This window comes from Rana temporaria, chromosome 2 (assembly GCF_905171775.1).
Source record: "Rana temporaria chromosome 2, aRanTem1.1, whole genome shotgun sequence".
NCBI lineage: Eukaryota > Metazoa > Chordata > Amphibia > Anura > Ranidae > Rana > Rana temporaria.
In genome coordinates this window covers 29,059,608-29,086,820 of record NC_053490.1, presented here as the reverse complement: position 1 = coordinate 29,086,820, position 27,213 = coordinate 29,059,608, and the positions used below count along the sequence as shown (strand labels likewise).

Below are 27,213 nucleotides of genomic sequence, written 5' to 3'. Positions count from 1 at the left end.
AACACATTTGTTATACTAAGAATAATGCATTTCATATATATCCTATCTCGCCAACTTTCTCAGATGGCAAACAGGACATCATTTGAGATCTATACATGGTGGCATTGTTTAATCCTTGTGCTCCATTCGTGGGGCACCATGGCACAATGGGGGCACTGACCTCTCTATGTAGCAGCTGGCAGTGTCAATGTGTCATTGATCTTAACATGGACAATGTATAAATCGGGGACGGGCATCAGAACGTTCGGGCACATTGATAGGGAGCAGTGTTGGGAGTGAAGGTTCTGGTTGTGTAACAATAATCATCATTATCACATAGAAGAACTCAGTTTCGTCAGAATTTATAATCTCTCTAGCTTCTTTTGGCTTTCTTATAAGGTTTCTGTAGAGGACAACCCCTGGGATTTATGACTACATTAGACCTACACGGTACATTTCAGTTCAGGGTTACCATACTAAATGCTTCTTGCTGCATAGAGGGGATGTGTGCCTAGTCTTCCAGATGTCTGACTTCAGCACCCTCTATACTGGGAACTTCACTGTTTAACCTTCCTTAATCTCTCAGTGGGCCACCCTCGTACCCCAGGCCCCATGGCATCTGCATGGGCTGCTATTGGTATTGTTAAACCACTGGTGCTAATCTAAAGGTCATAAGATTTGGCAAGCATTTGCAAAGCGTTTCACAAAAAAAGGAAGTCGCCTAGCATTCCTTTGTTTCTAGGATACAGGTGGCTTCTGAAGAAAGCCACCTAACCTTCTGTTGCTAGGGTACAGGCGACTTCTGAAGAAAGCCACCTAACCACCTTCTGTTGCTAGGATACAGGCAGCTATTGAAGACAGCCACCTAACATTCTTCTTTTGCTAGGGTACAGGCGACTTCTGAAGAAAGCCACCTAACCTTCTGTTGCTAAGATACAGGCGGCTTGTAAAGGAAGCCACCTAACATTCTTCTGTTGCTAGGATACAGGCAGATTCTATTGCCAGAATCCAGGTGGCTTCTTATCTAGTTTTCTTTTGTTGCTAGGACTCGGGCAGCTTCTGCCACATAGTGCCCCTCTGTTACTAGGACACAGGTGGCTTCTAAAGGGAGCCACCTAGCATTTTTTAGTTGCTAGGATGCATGCAGGTTCTGCTGCTTGGTGTCCTTCTGTTGCTAGGGCCCAAATGGCTTTTAAAGGATGCCACATAGCGTTCTTCTGTTGGCTAGGAAGCAGATTGCTTCTGCCGCATAGCATCCATCTGTTGCTAGGACACAGGTGGCTTCTGAAGGAAACCACATAACATTCTTCTGTTGCTAGGATAATGGCAGATTCTATTGCTACAATCCAGGCACCTTCTGCAGAACATTACCTGGTGTTCTTTTGTTGCTAGGACACAGGCATCTTCTGCCACATAGCATCTGTCTGTTGCTAGGGAACAGGTGGCTTGTGAAGGGTGTCACCTAGCATTCTTTAGTTGCTAGGATGCATGTAGCTTCTGCTGCTTAGTTTCCTTCTGTTGCTAGGGCCCAGATGGCTTCTGAAGGATGCCACCTAGTGTTCTTCTGTTGGCTAGAAAGCAGACAGATTCTGCCGCATATCATCCATCTGTTGTTAGGACACAGGTGGCTTCTGAAGGTCTTGTCTGGAGGGGGGGGGGGGGGACTGAGCAAAGCTTTTTCCTTCTATTGACTAAATGTGGGCATATGTTCATGTAAGGGCACTGGCGTCACCAGAACCTCGTCCCTTTTATTTATTTGTGCTGCAGTGTGTGGAATGACCCTGTCTGCAGTTGATTGGATTAGTAAATGGCGCAAAGTGTAAGTTGGGATAGTTCAGAGGACGGCCAATCTCAGCTCTGGCTATTGAGACCCACAATGGTCTGGTTTACCACTTCAATTTCAGGGCTACTTTTTTTTTTAATTCTTCTTTTTATTTTATTTTTGCTAGCAATGACTTAAAAACCCAACCAAACAATTCTATATATATATATATATATTTTTTTTAAAGTGTATTTTGTGCGTGTACTCGACTGCAGGAGTTGGGAGTAGGCAGGCCTCCCCAGAGGCAATCTGCCACCTTTCTCCATGCCCCGGGTGGCAATGGTGGGTGTGTGAGGGGGTCCTCCCACACAGCCCGCCCTACCTGCTCCGCTTTGAAGCCCAACGGGGCAGAGGGACTCCCTATAAGGGAGTGAGAGGATTTGCCCGCTCAACCAGCCCCGTTAGTCCTTCGCCTCTCTTTTTAGAGACCGCGTGGTCAAAGTGCGTGATGTTAACCCAATTTCGAGTGCGTGTAAGTGTGGTGGTTTTTGTGGGAGGGGGGTGGGCGTACAAAGCGCAGGCTTACCTCGCATAGCACACCCACCGGGAGACGGGCTGAGACCACCAAACTCAATTCACATGTAGCTGAGACCGGGATCCGAACCCCTAGCTGCAGAGGTGAATGGCTTGTCAGCGCAGTGCCAATCGCGTTGAGCCACCACAGCTCCCTCAATTCTATATTTTAATGAAAGCAGAGGTCCTGTAAAATAAGACGGTGGTGGTTGCATTTTTTTCTGTTTTCACTATACTTGCAGAAATGTTCATGAAAAAATCTCTAAAATTATATTTAGTGCATAAAAAACGCAATATAATACAAAATTGTTGGCTAAAATATAAAAGATAAGACTGTGTTGAGTAAATGGATGCCAAACATGTCAAGCTTTAACGTTTCACACTCATTAGGTACGCTGGACGGCAAGTACCGTAGTTTAAATCCTTAAAACCAGTGATATTCATGGCCCTAAATAAATGGATGTATTTTTTTTCTTTTCTTTTTTTTAAGACTAGCTCCAGCCAAAATCTTTAACCATTTACAGTATAAAATGAAATTTAACAGAATGAGCAAGGATTAAAGCCTCTGCCAGGGGTCTTAACCATTTCCTTTGTGAAAAATGAAAAAGTTTGGCTTTAGATTAATTTAGCCAACCTATATTGCCACCTAGTGGTTAAAGCTATGTGATGTATATTTTAGGATTGCATCCCTTTTACCCATCCTGTGACTTTTTTTTGGCACTCACTGCAGTCGCAGACAAGGTTTTGATGCTTGCCTAAGTCAGGAAAGAAAAATTATTCTTCCGATGGGCTTCTGGAAGTTACATTGGTTGGTTTATCTGGGTCATACCATCTTACTTTTTTCTGTACTGTTCATCCCTTTACTCTTTTTGTTTTTTCCTGTAACTTAAATGTGGCGCGAGTCATTTGTAAGAGAGCTCGGATGTGGAAGCACGGTCTCTGACAGTCTCTGACGCATGTCTCCAACAACCCCAATAGCACACTCTGGGCCAGATTCTCAAAAGAATTACGCCGGTGTATCTACAGATACACCGGCGTAATTCGAAAATCCCGCCGGCGTATCATTGTTTTGTATTCTCAAAACAAGATATGCCGGAATTAGGCTAGGATCCGACTGGTGTAAGTCACTTACACCGTCGGATCCTAAATGCAATACTACGCTGGCCGCTAGGTGGCGTTTACGACGATATCTCATTTGTCTATGCAAATGAGCCTGATACGCGATTCCCGAACGTTTTTGCGCCGCCTCGTCGTCGTTTACGTAAGCGTAAACTTACCCCTGCTATATGGGGGGTAAGTTTACGAAGGTCCGTCGTATGCCATGTTAAGTATGGCGTCGGGACAGCGTCGTCTTTTTCCGTCGTTTTCCTAAGTCGTTTGCGAATAGGGCTTTACGTTAATGACGCTCACGTCGGCTTCAATTATGTTTTACGTCATGAGTTGGAGCATGCGCACTGGGCTATTTTTACGGCCGGTGCTTGCGCAGTGTGATCGTCGCGGGGGCGCGCTTAATTTAAATACAAGCCGCCCCCTTTGAATTACGCGCCCATATGCCGGGCCATTTACACTACGCCGCCGCAAATTACGGAGCAAGTGCTTGGAGAATACGGCACTTGCTCCAGTAAGTTGCGACGGCGTGGTGTAAATGGCTTACGCTACGCCGCCGCGGATTCTACGAGAATCTGGCCCTCTCTGTTCATCTTCTGCAGCATGCCTTTTGTTTCTTACAATTTGCTGTGGCATGTCTGCAGTCTCCGAAAATCTCCCACTGCATATCTACACTCTGGCCATTTCCTGTATCATGTCTGTGGTCTCTGACCATCTTCTCCTAGTATGTCTGCAGTCTCTGACCATCTTCTGTAATATGTTTGCGGTCTCTGACCGTCTCCTGTATCGGGTCTGCAGTCTCTGACCGTTTGACATGCACTTACTGGTCAGCATAGAAAAATGTTGTAGGTTATCTGTGCTTCCTGTTGGTAAATGACACCAGGACACAGGTGTTGGTGTTTGTTCTTCGGCGGATTAATTGACCAATTAAGTCCTCTGGGGTGAAGAGTCCTTGTTAGTAAGCTACTATGACAAACACCGTTTCCATCATTTCCTCTGAGTAACCAGAACTCTTAAAGCAGAACTGCACGGCATGTGAGCGCCGCAAACCGAAAATGGCATTTCATAATTTTTTGTCTTTTTGAAATAAACTCATCCATTTCTCCATGCTTTGTTTTACTGAGCAGTCACTTTGAAAAACAACCCCATTGAGCATTTCTGGAAGTGGTCATCTTAAGTAAGGGCAGATGGCTCATAGTTACATAGTAGGTGAGGTTGAAAAAAGTCCAACCTATGTGTGTGATTTATACTGTATGTCAGTATTACATTGTATATCCCCGTATGTTGTGGTCGTTCAGGTGCTTATCTAATAGTTTTTTTAAATCGTCGACTCGTGTAGCATTTACTTTCTGTAATCCACAGGAGGATGTGCTTAGGTGAATAAGCCAGGTTTACACTGTTGTATTGTCATGGGCACAGCAGCCTATTTATTTGACGAGCCCTACAAACATAGTATAGGGCAAACCACAGAAAAAAAAAAAAAAAAAACACTGATTTGGAGCATTTTTACCTTTTATGTATGAAACCAGTCATTTGTATAAAATGCTCTGCTCAGGTAGAGGGGGCTGCAGAAGATCAGAGGGATATTTCCCACCACACGCCAACCTTTAGGTGTTGTTGTTGTTATTATATTATTTGTATTATTATTATTATTATTATTATTATTAATAATAATAATATAATAATAATAATAATATTTGTATTATGATCAATAATAATATTATTTGTATTATTATTATTATTATTAATAATAATAATTATATTTGTATTATTAATAATAATAATACAAATATAATAATTATTATTATTATTAATAATATTAGTATTATTATGATCAATAATAATATTTGTATTATTAATAATAATAATAATATTATTATTATAATAATGATATTATTAATAATAATAATAATAATAATAATACAAATAATATTATTATTGATCATAATAATACTAATATTATTATTGTTTGTATTATTATTATTAATAATAATAATAAAATTAGTATTATTATGATCAATAATAATAATATTTGTATTATTAATAATAATATAATAATAATACTATTATTATTATTATTATTAATAATAATAATAATAATAATAATAATAATATAATAATAATACTATTATTATTATTTATTATTATTAATAATAATACAAATAATATTATTATTATTGATCATAATAATACTAATATTATTATTGTTTGTATTATTATTATTAATAATAATAATAATAATAATAATAATAATAATAATAAAATTAGTATTATGATCAACAATACTAATATTATTATTATTAATAATAATACTAATATTATTATTATTATTAATAATAAATAATATTATTATTATTGATCATAATAATACTATTATTATTATTAATAATAATAATAATAATACAAATAATATAATAATAATAATATTATTATTAATAATTTATTTTGAATCTTTAATGAATAAAAATAAATAAAAAATCAACCCCATTTAATGTTTTTCTGCTACTTTTGAGAAGTTAATCCAAGAAACACATTTCAGTAACCAGTTTTATCTGAAACACTGAGACACATGTCACGCTTTTTGCTCTTTTTGTAGAAGATTCCCGCTGCTCACCCCGTTCCTCTTTTGTTCTCTCCCTGCAGGAGATCTGCAATGACCCTCGCCTCTTCGTGGATGGCATCAGCTCACACGACTTGCACCAGGGACAGGTTGGGAACTGCTGGTTTGTGGCGGCCTGCTCCTCGCTGGCTTCTCGTGAGGTCTTGTGGCAGAAGGTAAGGAGTTCAAACCATTCACCATGTCTAAGGAACTGATCGTCTTACCTGGCTCATCCTGGAGCCATGTCTTCTATAACGACCTTGGACAGAAGAAAATAAGCACAAAATAGGATTTAGGAAAAGTGATTGTCACCGGCGCAAAAATAAGTTCTAAATAATACTATATTGACCTGCTGCAGTGCTGTATAAACCTTCTATGAGGTTTAGGTGAAAAAATTAAAAAGGTGTTGGTACTGCGCTGGTATAATAATGTGATATCAAAAAAAATGTATTATTTTTTAGAAAAAATATTTTTTTTTTAGTTTACCCAAAAAATTTTTTTTTTCTATTTGACCCCTATAGTGATATAGTGCTAGATCCAGTACAGTGATGTACGTGATGGGTACATATGTTCACAAGAGCTGTTTCTATAGTGACCCATCACGTACATCACTGTACTGGATCTAGCACTATATCACTATAGGGGTCAAATAGAAAAAAAATTTTTTTGGGGTAAACTAAAAAAAAAAAAAAAAAAAAAACATTTTTTCTAAAAAATACATTTTTTTTGATATCACATTATTATACCAGCGCAGTACCAACACCTTTTTAACAAAATAGGAGTTGGTGACCTTGTCAACATTTTTTATTGTATTTATTTTTCCAAACACTTTAGGTTCTTGTTTTTTTTTTAATAATACAATTATTCATTGTGCATTTTGAAAAGTTTTTTTTTTTTTTTTTTTCTGGTGTGTTTTTGGTGCACATACATTTTACTAAATGTGTAGGAATTGGTTCTAAGGTCCCTTAGAGAGGGCATGAGGTGATGTGTGTTTTTTTTATTTATTTTTCTTTGCTTGTGAGTCCCTTTTAGGAAGTACAATAGTCACCAACCCAGGGACTGAATTGTAATCGAACTATCAGAGGAAGTAACCCCTCGCAACCTTAGTATAGCAATGACATGCTTGATGCTTCCATCCCTAATTAAATTGGAGCTCCACCAAGTAAAAATAAATAAATCGAAAATGCTGCAAAAAAAAGAAAAGTGCCTGTTGCTAGACAGATCGTCCTAATCTGCCACTTCCTGATCCGTGGTCCGTCTTCTTTCTTCTGCTCCTCAGCTGCCTCCTGGGTAATGGGGGAGCGGTGTCTTCTGGGACCTTGTGTGTGTCCCAGGAGACATCATCCTTTCACTTGCCTGACGAAGAGGTCTATGTATTTTTGATTTGTAAATTTATTGATTTATGTAATTCTTTGTAGGAATTGAAGCATGTCCATTGATTTGTTTGCATTAAATTCATTTTTATTATAATAAACATTATATTAATATTTTATGATTATATCTGGATTAAATACATTATAATATTATTTATGTTTTAAAAATCACAGACAACGCTTACGGGTTAATGACATTAAATCAAATTAAAATGAATTAAATTTATTCATGCATATTATTCCTACCTACGACATGTTTCATTTAAAGTCCCATTTCCTCAAAACGTTGCACTTCTTGTGATGTTTTCTGTGCATTAAAACTTTTGGACGTTGTATACGATCCGTGGTGTGCTGGCGAATATGTTCACGTGGTTAATTGTTCCAGTACCCAGCTGGTGATCGCCTCAGCACCCTGAGCTGTTTCCACAGGAAGGTGTGCGATTGGAATATTTATTCGATCTTCCATTCACGTCGCGCCGCCCGGCTCGCGCATGCGCAGTAGGGAATCGGGCGGTGAAGCTGCAAGGCTTCACTTCATGATTCCCTCAATGAGGTTCGCGCGGGGCAGCCGAGACCCGAGCGTTTGCTCGGCTTCTACTGCCGTCATCGCGGGCACCCTGGCCAGGTAAGTATCCTTATTAAAGGCAGCAGCTACAGTGTTAGTAAAAAAAGGTGGATACCCTGCGCTGCCAATAATAAGTAAATGGAAGCTGCTAACACGTCTCATTTGATTAAAAAGCAAAAAGTGAAAAGGAAAATAAATGTGTAGCGCTCAAACTGACTGTCAATAATGAAAATCAATTGCCAAACAATGTGAAACACATAACAATTATAAACAGAATGTGCATCAACAACATACAAGTCCCATATTGCAGGAAATAAATATTGTGCCGCTGGGCACGTGGTGCAGTGTGAACTGTTGCGCCTGTTGGTTGGTGCCAAAGCGCAAAAAGTGATATAATCAACAATAGTTCGATGAAAATATTCACATAAACCAAAACAAAATCAATCTAGTGAAAAAGTGAATGGATGAGATGAGTGACTTCTCCAATACGTGATAAAACCACCACCGAAAGCAATGCAGGCTTACCGGAGCGTGTTGACTTAAGATGACATATGCCACCGAAAGTCAAGGGAGGCTTATGATGACTGGTGTCATATACGACCCAAGGCAGAGTAGTACATCAACCGATCATCGTATCCTCTATGAGATAGCTGGATGGAAAGAGACTGGATACTATGCTGACGATAGAGTCCCCAGGCTGGTTATTCCTCAGTGTGTTAATGGTATATGGAGATAGGAGAAAAGAGGCCACATAGCGTAATCCCGTTTAAAATGGAATTATTTAATTACAGCTATAAAACTTACATTTAGCTGGAGTTAAAAGCACTTTGTATACAAATGGGGCGGCAGTGGAGTCTACCCGACGCGTTTCGTGGTCATAGCACTTCGTCTGGGGTCAACAATGTTAGTAGCTGCTGACTTTTATTTATTTATTTATTTTTTAAACCGGACCTCCGCTTTAATTTGTAGAGAGATAGAAATGGAACTTTAAATGAAACATGTCGTAGGTAGGAATAATACGCATGAATAAATTAAATACATTTGTAATTTGATTTGATGTCATTAACCCATAAGGGTTGTCCGTGATTTTTAAAGCATAATTAATATAATAATATATTTAATCCAGATATAATCATAAAATATTAATATAATGTTTACAATAATAAAAATGAATTTAATGCAAACAAATCAATGGACATGCTACAATTCCTACAAATAAATTCATAAATCAATAAATTTACAAATCAAAAATACATAGATCACACGATGCAAGTACAGATAAGGGAGAATAATGTTGGAATTCATAATTAAAACAAGCTTGGTTAGGCACCCTTAGTTGAAAACTTGATGCGTTTCTTGGCTTCTTGCCGGTCATCAGGGATAGGATACTTGTATTTTTGCTAACATTATTCTCCCTTATCTGTACTTGGCACTCCTTCTCTTTCACATATACATAAACTTGGCAAAAGAGAGGGAAGGCAACAACTTTGGAGACTCTCAAATGATAGAGTTATAATGCAGTACACTGAGGTGCTAGGATGTGGCTGCTGCAGCTTACGCATGTACAGTAGTACCTTGAGTTGCAAGCATAATTCGTTCCAGAAGCATGCTTGTAATTCAAAGCACTTGTATATCAAAGCGAGTTTCCCCATAGGAATCAATGGAAACTCAGATAATTCGTTCCAGTGTCACCGCTAGTGTATGCAGTACCGCATATGGCCAGAGGTGGGGGGGCAGAGACACTCGGGAAGTTTCTCTGAGTGGTCTCTGAGCGTCGCGGGTGCCCCCGCACCTCTGGCCACATGCGGTACTGCACACCCCAGAGGCTTAAAGCTGAGGTTCACCCTAAATTTCAACTTTCTCTTAATGAAACCACTACCCATCGTCTATGCACAATCCGTTTTTTTTTTTTTTTATCAGAATCTTTACCTTTTCTAATGCAGCCTTCAGTGTTGTGTCAATCAGCCTTTCCCCACGGGAGTGGGCGTGTATTATCTTTTCCCCCGACAAGCGATATGTCTCCTGGGAGTGAGTGATGAGAATCCCAGGAGACGCGCTGTACTGTAATCTCGCGGGTCACGTGACTCGGCAAGCTGATAGAAAAGGTGGATGTCGTCACAATGGGGCGTGACCTCAGTACGCCGGCCGTTGTGATGGCAACTTTGCAGTGTTGACGGCGACGCTCGCTGTCAACACTGCACATGCACGGGATAGAGCGGTGAATGCTGGGACGTCGGCATTCACCGTATCCTGGAAGGAACTCCTGGTGGGCTTCAGAGTGCCCACAATCAAGATGGAAACGTCCATCTATGAATTATCTAAATTATCTTTTGCGGGACAAAGATAATTTTGGCGGCTAAGACATTGGGACACATGAGGAGCAGATTACTACAGGTAAGAGCGGCCGAACGATCTAAAAAACAAAAAAACAAAATACCCGCGGAACCCCCGCTTTAAATCCGTTTTGTCTTGGATTCAGGTTAAAAAAAAAGAAAAAAAACTTGTATTGCGAAACTCTTATAAACCATGTTACTCACAATCCAAAGTTTTAGGGCTCTTTCACTCTGGCGGCCCGTTCAGGTCCGCCTGACAGTTTTTTTTGCGGACCTGAACGGGCGCTCCGTGCTCCTCTATGGAGCCGCGGATGTCAGCGGTGACATGCCCGCTGACATTCGACCTGCTCCGATCCGCCAAAATGTGACGGAGGAAAAACCTACTTTTCCATCCTTCTACCGGATCGGGTGAACACAGACAGACGGTCCGTCTTCATCCGATCCCCACATAGGGGAGAGCGGAGAAAAGACAGGGCAGTCCCTGCACAGTGTGCGGGGACCGCCCTATCATCCGCCGGCTCAGCGGGGATCAACGGAGCGATCCCCGTTGAGCAAGCGGAGGTTCACGGGGCGGATCATTACTGATCCGCCCCATGTGAAAGGGGCCTTACTGTATTTGCAAATGTGTGCAAACTAAACCCTTTGGGCCGGATTCAGAAAAGAGATACGACGGCGCATCTCCAGATACGCCGTCGTATCTCTGCCTAGCGCCGTTCTTAGAATCAGTTACGCATAGATATTCATTAGATCCGACAGCCGTCGGATCTTAAATGCAATTTTTTTTTGCCCGCTAGGTGGCACTTCCGTCGATTTCCCCGTCGAGTATGCAAATTAGCTAGATACGCGAATTCCCGAACGTACGCGCGGCCGACGCAGTAAAGTTACGACGTTTACGTTAGGCTTTTCCCGGCGTAAAGTTGCCCCTGGGTCTATGAGGCGCAGCCAATGTTAAGTATGGCCGTCGTTCCATCGTCGAAAATTAAAAAAATTGCGTTGCTTGCGTAAGTCGTCCGTGAATGGGGCTGGACGTCATTTACGTTCACGTCGAAACCAATGACATCCTTGCGACGTCATTTGGAGCAATGCACACTGGGATATTTGACGGACGGCGCATGCGCAGTTCGTTCGGTGCGGGGACGCGCTTCATTTAAATGAAACATGCCCCCTACCCGCTGAATTTGAATTCCGCCGGGTGATTTACGCTACGCCGCCGCAACTTTACAGGCAATTGCTTTGTGAATAAAGCACTTGCCTGGAAAACTTGCGGCGGCGTAACGTAAATGAGATACGTTACGCCCGCACATTTTTGCGCCCATCTACGTGAATCTGGGCCTTTGTTTTTAACGTAAACTGTTAGGGTCAATTTGGTTTGTTGCAGGCTGGCTGGTGAGTGAGCTGGGAATTTTGGTTTGTTTTTTGAAATGCGTTGCCCTGCAATGTGCTCCTTGCTGCAAAGGCCAGTTATAGGTTGGGGTGGTTGCCATTTGTTTTGTATACTATCTAGTCACAGCCTCGAGCAAGATGTATTACTTTGTAGTGGAAAAAATAAATGGTCAGGACACTGTATAGTGTTTGATTTGGCTTGCTGAACAGCATTACTTTTTTTTTTTGCAAGCACAAAGATTTATATTGCAGCTGTGTATTTTAGATGTCTGTCAACATGTATATTTTAATAATCTTTTTCCGCAAATATTGTTACTGTACACTTTCACACACCCAGCTATAGATGGGGCTGGCTCGGATATCTTATTTTTAACTGTAGCTGTGTTCTTCTCTCCCCGTGGGATCCCACACGTAGGTCAGAAGAGTCTATAGAGGACTCATTAGATTTGGTTTCCTTGTGCAGTTGCCTAGAGGCGTTGTGGTGCCCCCGACCTCCCCGGAGAGCAGAATTCACTGCTTAATCCAGTGTGTGTGATTCATACAGCCTATTATATGGCAAATATAGTGTAATATTTACTCAACCTTTTCTCTGTTTTCATAAAATACATGGAGGGAGGTTTAATTCCATCAGAGGCACTATAAAGTGTAAATGTGTACAACAACCAAAACAATAGACCAATAACTCAGCTAGTGTAATTATGAGATGCATGCTTATATAGATTGGCTACATGCCAGCTGAATGCTGAGATGAGGCTTACAGTGGAAGAACATGCTCTAAAATCTGAGGGGTGGGAAGTAGTGGTACTTGGGTTTAAGCAAAGGCTGATTGGGTGACTGGGAGTCCAATATGAGCTGCTCTAATCACTGTTGCCCTCATTACCGTATTTATCGTGGTATAACGTGCTCCCGCGTATACCGCGCACCCCTAAAGTGCCCCCGAAATTCCTGTAAAAAAAAAATGTTATATGATTTCATTACTTACAGTTTTGGTGTCTTTCCATCGTCCGGTCCGGCGTCTGTCTGCGGCCTCGATGGTGTCCTCCTGGCTTCTCCAGCGCGCGCCTCAAGTCGAGTCCCCGCTTCCCGCGCTCAGTTCGAACGCCTCCGCCGACATATACCGAGTGCAGTACATTCGGCAAGGCTCGGTGTCGCTCGCGCTCACGCTCTGTGACGTTTATGCGTGAGCACGAGCGAAGCCGAGCCTGGCCGAATGTACCCGAGTGTACTCTGCACTCGGTATATGTCGGCACAGGATTTCAAACTGATCGCGGGAAGCAGCTATTGGCGTATATCGCGCACCCACGATTTTCCCCTTATTTTAAGGGGAAAATAGTGCGCGATATACGCCGATAACACTCCCCAAGAAAAGTCCCATTTGTGTCACTTGGCTACCTGTCCCTCTTCCACATTGCATAGAAATGAACTCTTGGGCAACCCAGGCTTTCGTGTTATGGTTTGATAATTTTTTTTGTTGACCCAGGAGAAATGTGGAGGCAGGGCTAGGAGAAGCATTTTTTTTTTAACAGCTTTATTAACATAAATTTTATCAGGTGCTAGCTGCACGCAGCCCAGTCCTTAATATTGATTGGCCCCGGGCAAACATTTTTCTTGGGCCCTCCCGAATCCAATATTTTCGGGCAGTGTGAGCTCAATGGGAAGCTGCTTTGGGCCCCACAACAATGACTGGGCCCGGGGCAGCTTCCCCTTTTGGCCTGCGTTAAAGACGGCCCTGGCTGCACGTGAGCAATCACTGCATTGCATAGAAATGAATCCACTCTTGAGCAACCCAGGCTTTCATATTACGGTGGATGGTATTTTTTTGGGGTTGACCAGGGGAAATGAGCAGGCCAGACAATGGGGAGTAACTTTTTTTTTTTCAGGTTTATTGGCAGAAATTTGCAGAACAAATCCCCATAATCTTGAATAGAGCTTTACACCTACCCTAGAAACGCTAGTGGTTCAGCCCCATTTATGTCAATGGGGAGTTATTCCACCGCCAGCATTGGAGAACATTTTGGGCTAATAGATCTAAAAACCTGGCAGCACTAGTAGGCAAGTAAACATCTGGATGGAAGAGGTGTGTATGTGGTTGGGGTTCTTGGCTAAGTTTTTGTTGCTTAACATGTGGTTGTCCTTTTTATACAGTTCTTTTTCACTTCCTTAGTAATTTTATTTGGGAAAAATTGCCATTTGCAGGCCAAGACCACCCAAAATTGCTTTCAGTAGTGGGTGAGACTTTAAAGCAACACTAAAGGCAAACTTTTTTTTTTAAATAACAAACATGTTATACTTGCCTCCACTGTGCAGCTCGTTTTGCACAATGTCCCCTAACCCTGTCTTCTGGGGTCCCTCGGTGGCTGTCTCGGCTCCTCCTTGCAAAAGCTTTCCACCTTCATGCGAGCTCGCATGGTGGAAAGCTTTTGCGAGCGCGCTCCCGTGACAGTCGGCGGCTATGCCCGCCGCTGTATCACTCGGCCCCGCCCCCCGGCGCGCCATGTCATCCGCTGTGATTGACAGCAGTGACAGCCAATGGCTGCGCTGCTATCAATCCGTCCAGCCTAACCAATCAATGGCTAGGCAGGGAACCGAAGAGGATCACGTGGATGCGCGCAGGACTTTCGAGGGGTCGGGTAAGTAAAACGGGGGGGGGGGGGGGGGGCGTTACCGTCGGATGTTTTTTCACCTTAATGCATAGGATGCATTAAGGTGAAAAAACATTTACCGTATTTATCGCGGTATAAAACGCGCTCCCACGTATACCGCGCACCCCTAAAGTTGCCCCCAATCCTGTGGAAAAAAAGTTTTTTTTGTACTTACAGTTTTGGTGTCTTGCGTGGCGTCCATCGGCGGCCTCGTCGGGTCCGGCGTTCGTCTGCGGCTTCGGGTGTCCTCTTCGTCGGGTCCGGTGTCCTTCTGCGGCTTCGGGTGTCCTCTTCGTCGGGTACGGCGTCCTTCTGTGGCGTCCTCCCCGCTCGTTTCCCGCGCAGAGTTTGAATACTGCGCCGACATATACAGAGCGCAGTACACTCGTGTATTGTCGGCAATGCTCGGCAACTCTCGCGCTGACGTCCTGTACGTCCAGGACGTGAGCGCGGAAGGTGCCGAGACTGCCCGACTATACCCGAGTGTACTGCGCTTGGTATATGTCGGCGCAGTATTCAAAACTCGGCGCGGTAAAGCGGGTATCGGCGTATACCGCGCACCCACGATTTTGCCCTGATGTTCAGGGCAAAAAAGTGCGCGGTATACGCCGATAAATACGGTACCTTTACAACCCCTTTAAGGCATTACTTGTCTGTTTTAGAACGTTCTGAGTTTCTTGGCTCTGCACCCCGGCACGATTTAAAGGCATTACCCTCTACATTTTTTATGCTGTGAAATAAGAGAAGAAAATATCTGGGTGAGTGAGACCTGGTTTGCTATGTCACATTGGTGAGGGGGGGTTGCAAAATTGTTTGGCGACAATTTGGATTGTTGATCTCTTGGGGTCTCAGAAATATAAGCAGCTGATGGTTGAGCCAAACGGCCAAATATCAACCCAATAGCGAAATATTACTTTTGAATGCATTGCACTATCAATATTCGCCTTCAGAAGTAAATGATCACTGTTGCCAATTCTTAATCTCTTTTTTAAATAAGATTGAACTGGAAGTTTTAAGATCTGTTTTTATAAAAGCAGTAATGTGACCTCAAGAAATTAGATTAACGTCACAATATATTATTCTCTTCTGTAGCTGAGTCATTCCATGGTCGGCTAAGGTCAGTCCTCTGTACCATCTAATGAGCTTCAGAGGCACAAAGGATCTCTTAACTCGCCATGTATTTACGGGAGAAATCTTTGCCTGTACTGCCACACAGTAACCTGTCCAGGCTTAACTCCAAAATTTCCATAGCATTCGAGGGCCTAAAAGTACTGGGACAAGGTTCTTGGGCATCCAAGGCTAAAGTGCACCTTCTTTTATTAGCTGTGGACTAATTTGGCAGCATAGATTGTATTTTTCCTTTTTATTCGCCCCCTCCACTTCTGCTGAAATTACCAAAGTGGTCAGCTCTTTTGCCGTACCCCTTGACCTGGCCCTGGGACGTCTGGTAATGCTGCTTTGAATAGCACAGCTCCTGGTTGTTGCCTCTCTTGCCTACCCCAGGGCCTGGTTCTGGGGCTTAGAATGTGTTTACCACTGCTTTGGATGGGGCACCTCCCAGTGTACTTTAAGCCCACCACTGACACTATTTCTCTGTCTTTGTCCCATTCTGTTAATAACAAAATTCATGACCATGATTTCACCACAGGCTGCATTTTGTGTTGGTGGGACATAGCACTGGTGTCCATTTGAACTGGAGCTTTGATGCTGGGAGGGGAGTCGAAGTTGGTCACTTGTACAGAAGCAGCTTTACTATCTGCTTTTATTAAAGAATGTGTTTTTTATTTTTTACAAACGAGTTTTTAATCCCCCCCCCCCCCAATAGTCCTCCAGAACAGCTCATAAAATATAGGCACCTCCTCCAACAGGAACAGGACGGCATCAGCAAAAGTACTTAAAGGAAATCCTGCTGAACTGGTCAGTTTATTGTGTTTCCTGCAGCCGGACGAGATGCATCACCTGGAACCTGGGTGAGAGGAGGCCTCTGTTCTCTGGCTAGACTTTTCTTCCACCCACACCATTGCCTACCTGGCTTCCCTGGGAGAAGCTTGTAGGGTTCTTTGCTAGATTGGCCACCAAGACCAACCTCTGTATGAGAAGGAGGTACCTTGGTTCCCTTTCTCCTTCTGTGCCTGGCGAAGGCCATGTCTGGAAGTGGCCCTTTGGCAAGGACCAGCAAAGGGCCACTGTGGAATGCACTACCAACCACCATCCGACTTGGCCTTCAGGAGAAAGATTAAAACCCATCTCTTCTGAGGTCAAGGGGTTCCTTACCCATGAAATGGATACAGCGCCCAGAGTCGATTCAGTTCGCATGTGTTGCGCTTTACAAGTCTCTCTCACTCACTCAGAGGCAGAGTGGGTTCCCAGTCCCTGTGTCTTGGTGCGTGCATTGTAGGGCACTTTTTGGCAGAGCCTCGCTGTGTTTGGTTTTTGGCCTGTCTGTGTTCCTGTTTGACCGGCTGATGCACGGGCATGAATTCTGGTAGGGGTATGGTAATTTACAGGCGCCGGAGGCTCTGGTTTCAAGCCTAATTTTCGGGGAAGGGATGGCTTGTTTTTTCATTTTATTTTTTATTTTAGGTTTTTAATACAGAACCGAGGTAGGTTCTGGTAATACAAAGTACAGGAAACAAAATTTTCCAAATCATATATAGTTCCTACAAACAAGACCGTTTTAATCCAGAATTATATACAGTAGGCTAAGGCGCTTTCTTAGCTAAGCACACCCTCATGCTTGCATGTCTGATCTAGGGACAGATGGATTCCAAGAAGTAAATGTTACATGAATGATCTGCCGTTGCTCAAAATGACTGGAGTTAGAAATGCTATTCGTAGGGTTCAAAGTGATTTCTCACAGAGACATGGATGGGTGAGGTTGCTTTGAATAATAAAAAGGAATTAAATGCTGTTTTCAATTTGTGGTAATCAGATAAAGTTTAGTTCCACTTTTAACAGTAAGGCCTTGTATTGAATAATTTAATAACTTTTGAGTGTTTCTGAATTTTGGATACCACCCTCTAAAGTTGTTATGCTGACCATATGCATAACAATTTTCAGGCTATTTCTGTACAATCTTTTTTTATTGACATATTTGAGAGGTAAGAACAACTGTAATGATCCCACACAGGGAATATAAACATAAAGTTTATCATGGCACAGCTTAATAATGCACATTAACAGCATATTTGATTGTAGAAGTTGTCAAACATCAACAGCCCTCTGGCCAAGTCCGGGGGTCAACATAGGGTAAATGAGCTTAAATGCCCAGGGGTTAAGGTGTGGGCTAGTCCACAAAAATCTTGGAAAATAAGGCTAGAATCGGGGTCTTACGGTCAAAGAACAAAAATGGAAAAAAACACCAAAAAAAAGAAGAGAGAGAGAATATATGGTGAAGAGGGACACAAGAAATGAAAAGGAACAACGGAGAAGGAGGTAAAGAGCAAGAAGGTTGGGTAGGAAAAAGGTTCCCCCAAAAAATAAGTGGATAAAATAAATACTAAAGGGGGAGGGAAGAGGTGAATGTGATAGTACAAAATATATAGGGCCAGATCCACAGCCCCGCAGCGCAACGTAACTTAACAGATTTAAGTTACACTGCCACAAATTTCCTAAGTTAGGTATCGATCCACAACACACTTACCTGGAAATTTGCGGCGGTGTAACTCAAATCCGTCCGGCGCAAGGCATTCCTAATCTAATGGGGCGAGTCCCATTTAAATTAGGCGCGCTCCCGCGCCGGACGTACTGCGCATGCTTGTGACGCAAATTTCCCGACGTGCTTTGCGCGACGTGACGTCATTTTTTGATCGGCGGCACGTAGCGTATTTCCGTATTCCCGTACGGCTTACGCAATCGACGTAAAATTTAAAAATTTGACGCGGGAAGGACGGCCATACTTTACACAGCAGTACGCCTGCTGTGTAAAAGTAGGGCTGCTTTACAAAAGTGTAACTAAGCGACGGGAAACTAACGTAGCGGCGACGTAGCGAACGCGAAAAAGCTTTGAGGATCGACGTAACTCCTCATTAGCATACCCGACGCGGAATTTCGACGATGAATGCACTCAGCGGCGGTCGCGGTACTGCATCTTAAGATCCGTCAGTGTAAAACTATTACACCTGCCGGATCTTCTGTCTATCTCTTGGAAACTGATTCTGTGGATCAGTTCCAAAGATAGAAACAGGGATTACGCAGGCAGAACAGCAGATCCGCCTGCGTATCTCTTTTGAGGATCTGGCCCATAGTGTGTAACAAGGTGTAACAAACTTATATAAAACAGCTAAACAGTAATATGAACTGATGAAAACCAGGTAATAGTGAATAACTTAAAAGCTGAAAATATCTATACTGTTCACTCCAACAAAAAAACATCAAACACATAAAAAACGTGTGCATAAAGTCTATTGGGATGGTGATGCCGAGGGAAATAACCCAAAATCCAGTGTTTTAAAATGGGCAGACTTCAGTGCGGACACCTCTTGTGGTACTAAATGCTCACATCAGAGCTATAGCACGGATAGCTCAAAGTACCATAGGTGTCTCCTCAAAGATGCAGCCACACTGATTTAGGCTGGAAGAGGGAGGTGGTCCTCATCAAGTGTTCATAAAGGTGTGGAAACATAAATATAAAGGGATAATAGCATAATCCTGTGGGAAACCTTGGAAGATAGATTGATATATCACATATGCACGTACTCACATTGAGGCCATGGATAGTGGACCTATCTCCACGAACATCGAGTTCGTATCCTGATCTTGTTTGTGAGCTGGAAGGTTACTGGGTAGTGGGGAAGCGATCGCTCCTCTGTGTCTTCCACCTCCCTATCTTGACCCGTGGTATCAATAGGTACTCAAAGGGTATAAGGTGGAAGAAAAGAGACCCATAGTGCAGTACCGTAAAAAGTTTAATGTGAACTTGGTATCAAACAGTAAAAAAACTCACATTTGAAATGAAGGACAGCAGCCAAAAAACCTACGAGCAGCGAGCTCGTCTCACCGCCGTCAGTACGTGTCGACTCTGGTGCTCCTATTCCCGACGCGTGTTCGTCACACCACGTGACTTCTTCAGGGGCTGGTGATAGGTGTAAACCAGTAGACTTAAATAGGCCGCGAGAAAGGTCTGTTATGCTGGGTGTCCGTCTGCCATTTTGTTGTAGCCCCGCCACAGCACACTATATAGTCCGGGCATTGCAACAGACGCCATCTTCCCTAGGTCACTAATACAGCGAACCAGGTAGCCAAGGCCGGGGGTTAACATAGGGTAAATGAGCTTAAATGCCCAGGGGTTAAGGCGTGGGCTAGTCCACAAAAATCTTGGAAAATAAGGCTAGAATCGGGGTCTTGCGGACAAAGAACAAAAATAGAAAAAACACCAAAAAAAGAGGAGAGAGAGAATATATGGTGAAGAGGGACAAAAGAAATGAGAAGGAACAACAGAGAAGGAAAAGGAGGTAAAGAGCAAGAAGGTTGGGTAGGAAAAAGGTTCCCCCAGGTCGGGAGGGTAGAGGAGGTCAATTACCGAGGCCTAGGCTGGTCTGGTGCAAAGTGGGAAGAGCGTAGGACCAATTTTCAACAAACATTTGATCACTGATACAGTTAGTGTTTGTTAGAACAAAGGCAACCAACTGTTAATACATTTGGTCAACTGGCAAATATATATATATATATATATATATATATATATATATATATATATATATATATATATATATATATATATATATATATATATATATATACACACACACGTTTTTACAAAACCTTATCGGATAGAAAGCAATCAGAGCCTCACTGGGATTTCTTTAGTTAGATTGCCCATTGGTCAATCAAAATAATGCATTATTTTTTTATTTGAAGGAAAAATTGTGTAAAAATTGAGATTGAACATATTTGTGTGGCCAGCATTTATGACTGGAGATTGCACAACAAAATCGGCACTTTTGAAAATCAACTATATCCTACCTAAAAGGGCTGGAGTTGTACAGGGTTTGAGTAGATAAGGGCAAAACAATCTGTTAATTTTGAAAAAACTAAATCTACACTGTAAGCAACAATGCACAAGCCTTATCTTTGAATACTGTTAGAAATTGTACTTGCCTTAATTCGAGGTGTCTTCTAGCTAGTCTAGCCCATCAATGCAGCGTGACCAGTGCAGAGGAAGAAAGGGCAGCCGGCTCATCACAGAGCGGTGTTTGCGCACAGTAACCGCTTACATTAGCATTGCCACCCGCTCACAGTCACACACAACCCTGCCTCGGCACCTGTGATGGACCAATGCTGGGATGTGTTCTGTCTGTCACAGGTGCCGGGCCAGGAGGCAGGGCTGTGTGTGATCGCAATCGGTCAGAAATTCTAATGAAAGTTGTTACAGCAGGCTATCCCCGCTCTGTGATCCGACGAGCTTGCCTCTTTCTCCACTCTTTTCCTGGGGTGGGCGATTGCTGGGAGAACAGCTCCCATTCATCCCTGTCTGCTGGCAGTGCTCGCCCCCCCCCCCACCCCAGCTCAGAGACTGCCCACGCTCGCCAGAAACCATTTTCCACCTGCAAAATGTGAGTAGGCGAGTGGACGATTTGAGGGCTGCATTAGTGTGATGTTCTGACATCACACTAATGCAGCCCTCAAATCGTCCACTCGCTCCTTCCAATTGTGGTGATTTGTGAAGAATTACCCCCTTACAGATAGCTTAAAAAGATCAACAGTGTCAGTGGTAACTTATCAGTGAGGCAGAAATTGGTCATTGCTCAAGGAACCCCAAGCAACCTTTGGAAGAACCCTAGGGTTTCATGGAACACTGGTTGAGAAACCCTGGTCTAGTTGATGTTATAGGAGTAAAATTCAAAATTGTTTTTCCAGAGAACTTTGGTCAGGCTTGCAGAAATGTACAGTAAAGGCATCTTGTTAACTGTACTATGACAGTTTCTTTTCCCCATGACATAGTTTCTAAGGTAACCTACGCCATTACTGAGTTCCCTCTAGACGTGTTTACATAAGCTATTACGTGGTTCTTAATCTGTAAATTAAGCAAGAGAGCATCCGCAAATAATCCCCCAAGGAGGCCTTGCTTCAATGGAGTGGGTTGCTTAGCACTGGAGCGAGAGCGGTAGGTAAAGAGGAGAGACACAGGTAACTACAGCCTTAGTTCATACCTGCTTTGCACAACGAAAAGACCTCTTGAGTTCTCCTTGAAAAGTCTATAGACTATGGCCTCAGAAAATTCAGAAATCGAACTTTCCTTCACTGAAGACATACAACTTACCAAGTGCATGCGCATACGTGCCCACAGCCTCCAGCAAAACAATATCAAGCCCCAAGATGGCGAAAAAGTATTGAAAGCCAACGAATATATTTACCGCCTGGACTTCAGTAAGCAGAAACTTCGATTTTTATGGTGGAACGTTCACCTTAAATCAGCCGGCAAGGTGGTCATCACGGGGACTTCCCAGCACTGGACACCAGACCTCACCAATCTCATGAAACGCCAGCTCCTTGACCCATCAGCCGTCTTCTGGATGAAAGCAGGACAGACTGAGGTTGAATGCAATGAGGCAGATGCCCAAGAATTTGGGGAAAGGTTGTGTGAGCTGGCCAAAATTCGAAAGGTCATGTACTTCGTCATCACCTTCTTAGATGGGGCTGAACCCTCCAATATCCAATGTTCTGTTGGCTTCAAAGCCTGAAAAGACTCATATATATTTTGGTTCTATACGAAGGCTAGAGAAGAACTGTCATATGGTTGGTTGTCTATTAAGTTGTACATTCTTTTTGTTTGGTGTAATCCATTTTAATTTATACAATATTTTTTTATTGCCGAATTATTAGTCTGTAGAAAACAATTCAACTTTGTAACTACTTTAGGATGTGTTAAAGCTAAAGTGGCAATCATTGTGCATCACAGTCGCCATGATGTGATGACAAAAGTTGAGTTATAGTTTAGTTAGCTACATATATCCATGTACAGATCCAACGAATCATAAAAGAAGAAGTTGAAGCATTTACCCAAATTTGCTATTTAAATTATTGTAACTTTTTTCTTCAGAAATACCTGATTTTCCGTCACTGTAAAGTCATAAATGTTCGATTATTTTATTTTTCGTGATCAATAGTTGTCTTAGATTATGTGTATTTCATATGATTCTTTGGTGAACTAACCATATGAGAAAGGGGAAACAAAAGTTTAACTGTTCATTTAAGTGTGTGTGTAAACTCCAACAACATAGGTCTCCATTTTGCTTGCTTTTGGTATATTAAATATACCATATTTTTTTTTTATAGCTATTCAATAAGTGCAAAATTAAGAAGAAAAATATTGGTCCTGACAGAATTCTTGTGCGCTGCATTGTTCTCAGAGTTCTTCCTCGACTACAGAACACCTCCCTCTGTTATGGGGAAGATATTAGGAAATCTACAGTAGTTCTGCCTAGGGTGACAACTCATCTCCACCATGGATACAGTACAATCAGTGAGTGTTGTCACCTTAGGACAAGAATTTTATTTGTGATAAAAATGGAGACCGTCCAAAAAAAAAAAGAAGAAAAATGCAGCTGCCATCTAAGTTAATATGAAGTATCACATTTTTGTTCTTGGGTTTAGATGCACTTTGGTGTTCTTCTGTATCCCACAAGGTACATTTATTTCCCAGACCTTGAATAACTGAAACGTAGGAAGGCTTATTTATCATGTAAGTGTTGTGTAGTGTAAGCGGCCACCTTGTGAAGTAACCTATAGTGACAAATCGTACATTCAAGATTGCACAGCTTTGCCTTATAAATCTGTGGTTTTATCTTCATCTGTTAACCTTCATTTCCAATCGGCGATTTCCTTTTGATTAACTTTTTTGACAGTTTACCTATTGGGCTGTTTTGCTGTGAAGTTGCTTTTTTTTTTGTTATTATTATTTATTTCTTCCACAAATATGCCACGTGTGTACTCTGTTAACATAGTTAACATGTATCTGCTTCATCTAAAATGTATTTAAATATAAAATTATTCCATGGTTATTAATAAAGAGCTTTTCATTTTCTCTCATGTCATTGTTCTATTTTTTTTTTTTATCTGTTCAGTTTTGCCATTAGAAACAGATAAGGCATTTCTTATTAATTGTTGCTAACATTATTTGTTATAATTACCACAGTTAGTCCTAAACTGGCTATACACTGCTGGAACTTCAACCAATTCCTGGTAAACTGGCCAAATTTTAACCTGGGGATGGCCCTGTTGGCACCACATGGCTTAACAAAAGTCACTTTAAAAATCGACTGAGGGGGGTCGAAATATGTTGCCTGAACAGTGACTGTACCCAGGGTTGGGACAAGGGGTGGGCAGAAGGGGAGGCTGCCCTGGGCACTGTGAGTGGGGGGACGCCATAAGGAGATTGGAGGTGAGGGGATTTGTGTTTGGAAGGGGGGGGTCACAGGGGGTAGGTATTGTTCTAGATGGGGAAATTTTTTTGTGTGGGGGGGGGGGGGGGGGTGGAAAGAGTGGTGATTAAAGGGGGATTAGTGTTGGGAAGGGGATGGGGGGGGGAGATTTGTGCAAGGAGGGGGGAATTGGGGGAATCTGTGATGGGAGGGGGCATTTGAAGTGGAGGCAGAAGATGTGTACAAGGAGGGGTAATTTTCAGGGTACAGGAACTGTAGATTTTATTTTGAGTGAGACATTGCTTAAAAATGTGCTTTTGTACCCATTGTAGATATATTTTTTTAATAATCTGCTGGTCTGACTTGTGAAGTGAAGGTAAAACTCCCTAACGGAGATACAGATGGCAATAATAACCTTGCTTAACCCTTCTCCGTTTTATTTGGGTATAATATTGTGTTGGCCAGAACTGCATTAGAGGGATCACCAGCACGAGGAACAAGGCCCTGATTCCTTTTATAGATCTTTAGTCTTCATCAGTGGGATCACTTGCAAGATGAAGGAGGTCCTAATTCTCCTGAATAGATCTTTAGTTATCACTAGAGGCATTACCAGCAGGAGGAAGGAGGTCCTGATTCCCCTATATCAGTGATGGAGAACCTTGGCGCCCCAGATGTTTTGGAACTACATTTTCCATGATGCTCAACTACACTGATGTAGTTCCAAAACATCTGGGGTGCCAAGATTCTCCATCACTGCCCTATATAGATCTTTAGTGATCACTAGAGGGATCACCAGCAGAAAGAAGGAGGTCCTGATTCCTCTATATAGATCTTTAGTGATCACTAGAGGGATCACCAGAAGGAGGTCCTGATTCCCCTATATAGATCTTTAGTTGCCACTAGAGGGATCACCAGCAGGAGGAAGGAGGTCCTGATTCCTCTATATAAAGCTTTAGTGATCACTAGAGGGATCTCAAGCCGGTGGAAGGAGGTCCCGAGGCACCTTTTATAGATCTTTAGTGATCACTAGAGGGGTCACCAGCAGGGGGAAGGAGGTCCGGATTCCTCTATATAATATATAATACTGTATTCAGTTCTGGAGACCTGACTTGCAAAACAATATTAATAAGAGCACAAGCTCAGAGATGGGCAACAAAAATGGCGAAGGGTCTGAGGGATAAAAACCTATCAGGAGAGACCGCAGGGACTTAATAAATGGTCTTGAGAAAAGACATGAAAATGGGAACATGACAAACTTTTATATACAAGGGTGTGAATAAGGTACAGGAGGACAGTATTTCCAATATGAAGCCAACCTCAAGAACACGGAAATTACCTCAAACTAGCAGGAAAAAAGTTCAAATCTAACCTTAGAAAATATTATTTTCCGAAAAGTAGCTGGTTCTGTAAACAGACTTCCAGCAGAGGTAGTGAGTCAGTCAATGTGAATTTAAACATGGATCTATACTGAAAAAGTCAACAAAAAAAGACAAAACAAATCTAAAAATTGGCAAACTCGATGGATTGTGTATTTTGCAGTCAGTCTTTTATTTTTGTATCTAACTGACACAAAATAAAGTTTTAGCTTAAAGTGGTTTTAAAGGTTTGAATATTTTATTTTTTAAAACATGTTATACTTGCCTCCACTGTGCATCTCGTTTTGCACAGAGTGGCCCCGAACTGAGTTTTCTGGGCGCCATGGCGGCTCTCTCAGCTCCTCCCCGGCTCAGATAACCCCCTCTGGGAAGCCCTCTCCCAAGGGGGTTACCTTGCGGGCGCGCTCTCGAATCCTGTATTCAGCGTCCTGGGCCGCCGAGTACAGGACTTGGCCCTGGCGCCCACGTCATTGGATTGACAGCAAAGCGAGCCAATGGCTGCGCTTCGATCTATCCAATGAAGAGCCGGGCAAAGGAAGCGCGTGTTCGCAAAGCAGGACTTTCCAGGGCTCAGGTTAGTAAAACAGGGGGCTGGGGGTCCAGTAATTGTCAGATTTATTTTTTTACCATAATGCATAGTATGCATTAAGGTGAAAAAACATGAACCTTTACAACCCTGTTAAAGCTTGGTGGCCTACAACCCCGTTAAAGCTTGGTGGCCTACACTATCGACTATAGCCCAAGTCCAGAACAAAGAGACTTGTAGCTAGATTCAGAGAGATGGCCGCAACTTTTCGGCGTAGCTTAGCGTGTTTAGGCTACGCCGCCGTAAGTTAGCGAGGCAAGTACTTGATTCTCAAAGTACTTACCTGCTAAGTTACAGAAGCGTAGCCTAAAGCGGGCGGGCGTAAGGGCGCCTAATTCAAATTTGCCTGAGGGGGCGTGTTTTATGATAATGAGGCTTGACCCGACGTGATTGACGTTCTTTTTTTCATGAACTGCGCATGCGCCGGGCGCCTACATTTCCCAGTGTGCATTGCGGCTAAGTCCGCCGCACGGGCCTATTTATTTCGACGTAGACGTAAATTACGTAAATCCCTATTCACGGACGAATTTCGAATCGGGAACGGCGGCCATACTTTAACATTACTATTCCATCTATTAGATGGAATAACTTTAGGCCTGATAATGCGTTACGGAAACGGCGTATCTGTACTGCGTCAGCCGGGCGTACGTTCGTGAATAGGCATAACTAGTGATTTACTTATTCTACGCCGACCGCAATGCGGCCAGCCAAAATATTGCACCCTAAGATAGGACAGCGCAAGCCGTCGTATCTTAGATAGGTTTAAGTGTATCTCTGTTTGAGAATACACTTAAACCTCGGTCGGCGCAGATTCAGAGTTAGGTCGGCGTATCTACTGATACCTAACTCTACCTGAATCTAGCTATTGGTACCTAGCTAACAAACAAATGGTGGAGATTAAAGAGTCTCCAAAAAGCTTGGGACTGGAAGACAACTCGCTGTATTTTTAAATGTTCTTTATTGAATATTTACCAGACGCTTGCTAAAATATTTCCTGGCTGTTCCAGGGATTTAGGGCATTTTCCCAGCTGCCTTGTCTGCCTTGTTTTTCTTTGCATCCTCAGCTTTTTGCTTTCGTTCTTGTCCTAAGATACTCTTCTGTACCTTTTTGGTACTCATCAAGATGATAATGACTTGGCAGTTGGGTTGCCCCAATAACATGTTCATATACCATCAGGGCCGCCATCTGGGGGGGGGGGGGGGGCTACAGGCAGTACACCTGTAAGGGGCCTGGAGGTCCCTAGGGGCCCGGATGGCAACCCCACTTTTTTTTTATAACATTTTTGTGTGTATATATATATATAATTTATTTTTTTCTTTTTTGTTTGCCAGCGCCCAATTCGCAGCGGCAGCACAACCCCCCCCCCCCCCCGGTTCTCTGCTCCAGGGGGCCCAAGCCTAAAGCTGTGTAAGGGGCCCCATAATTCCTGATGGCGGCCCTGTATATAGTAATATATATATATATATATATATATAAAATATATATAATGTTTCTGATTTGTGACTGTACCCTTGGCCAGCACTGGGTCTTTCTGTATTCAGCTATTGTTTTGCAACAACTTTAAGAAATATT

At 42.6% G+C, this 27,213-nt stretch overlaps 2 protein-coding genes across 3 annotated transcripts in view; both read left to right on the top strand.

The window, feature by feature from the left end:
* The window catches only part of CAPN5 (calpain 5), a 182,932-nt gene that overhangs the window by 92,358 nt on the left and 63,361 nt on the right, over positions 1-27,213 (top strand). For both annotated transcript variants that reach the window (XM_040339990.1, XM_040339991.1), the window contains exon 3: positions 6,065-6,196. In XM_040339990.1, coding sequence (XP_040195924.1) covers positions 6,065-6,196 — 132 coding nt within the window. The remainder of the gene's footprint in view (positions 1-6,064; positions 6,197-27,213) is intronic.
* LOC120928916 (olfactory marker protein) lies at positions 21,023-23,207 on the top strand. The gene has a single exon (XM_040339992.1). The coding sequence runs from the start codon at positions 21,522-21,524 to the stop codon at positions 21,996-21,998; it is 477 nt and encodes a 158-aa protein (XP_040195926.1). The 5' UTR covers positions 21,023-21,521; the 3' UTR covers positions 21,999-23,207.

Excerpts from the sequence above, each read along its gene's own strand:
- LOC120928916 (XM_040339992.1), top strand. The coding sequence starts at position 21,522 with ATGGCCTCAGAAAATTCAGAAATCGAACTTTCCTTCACTGAAGACATA.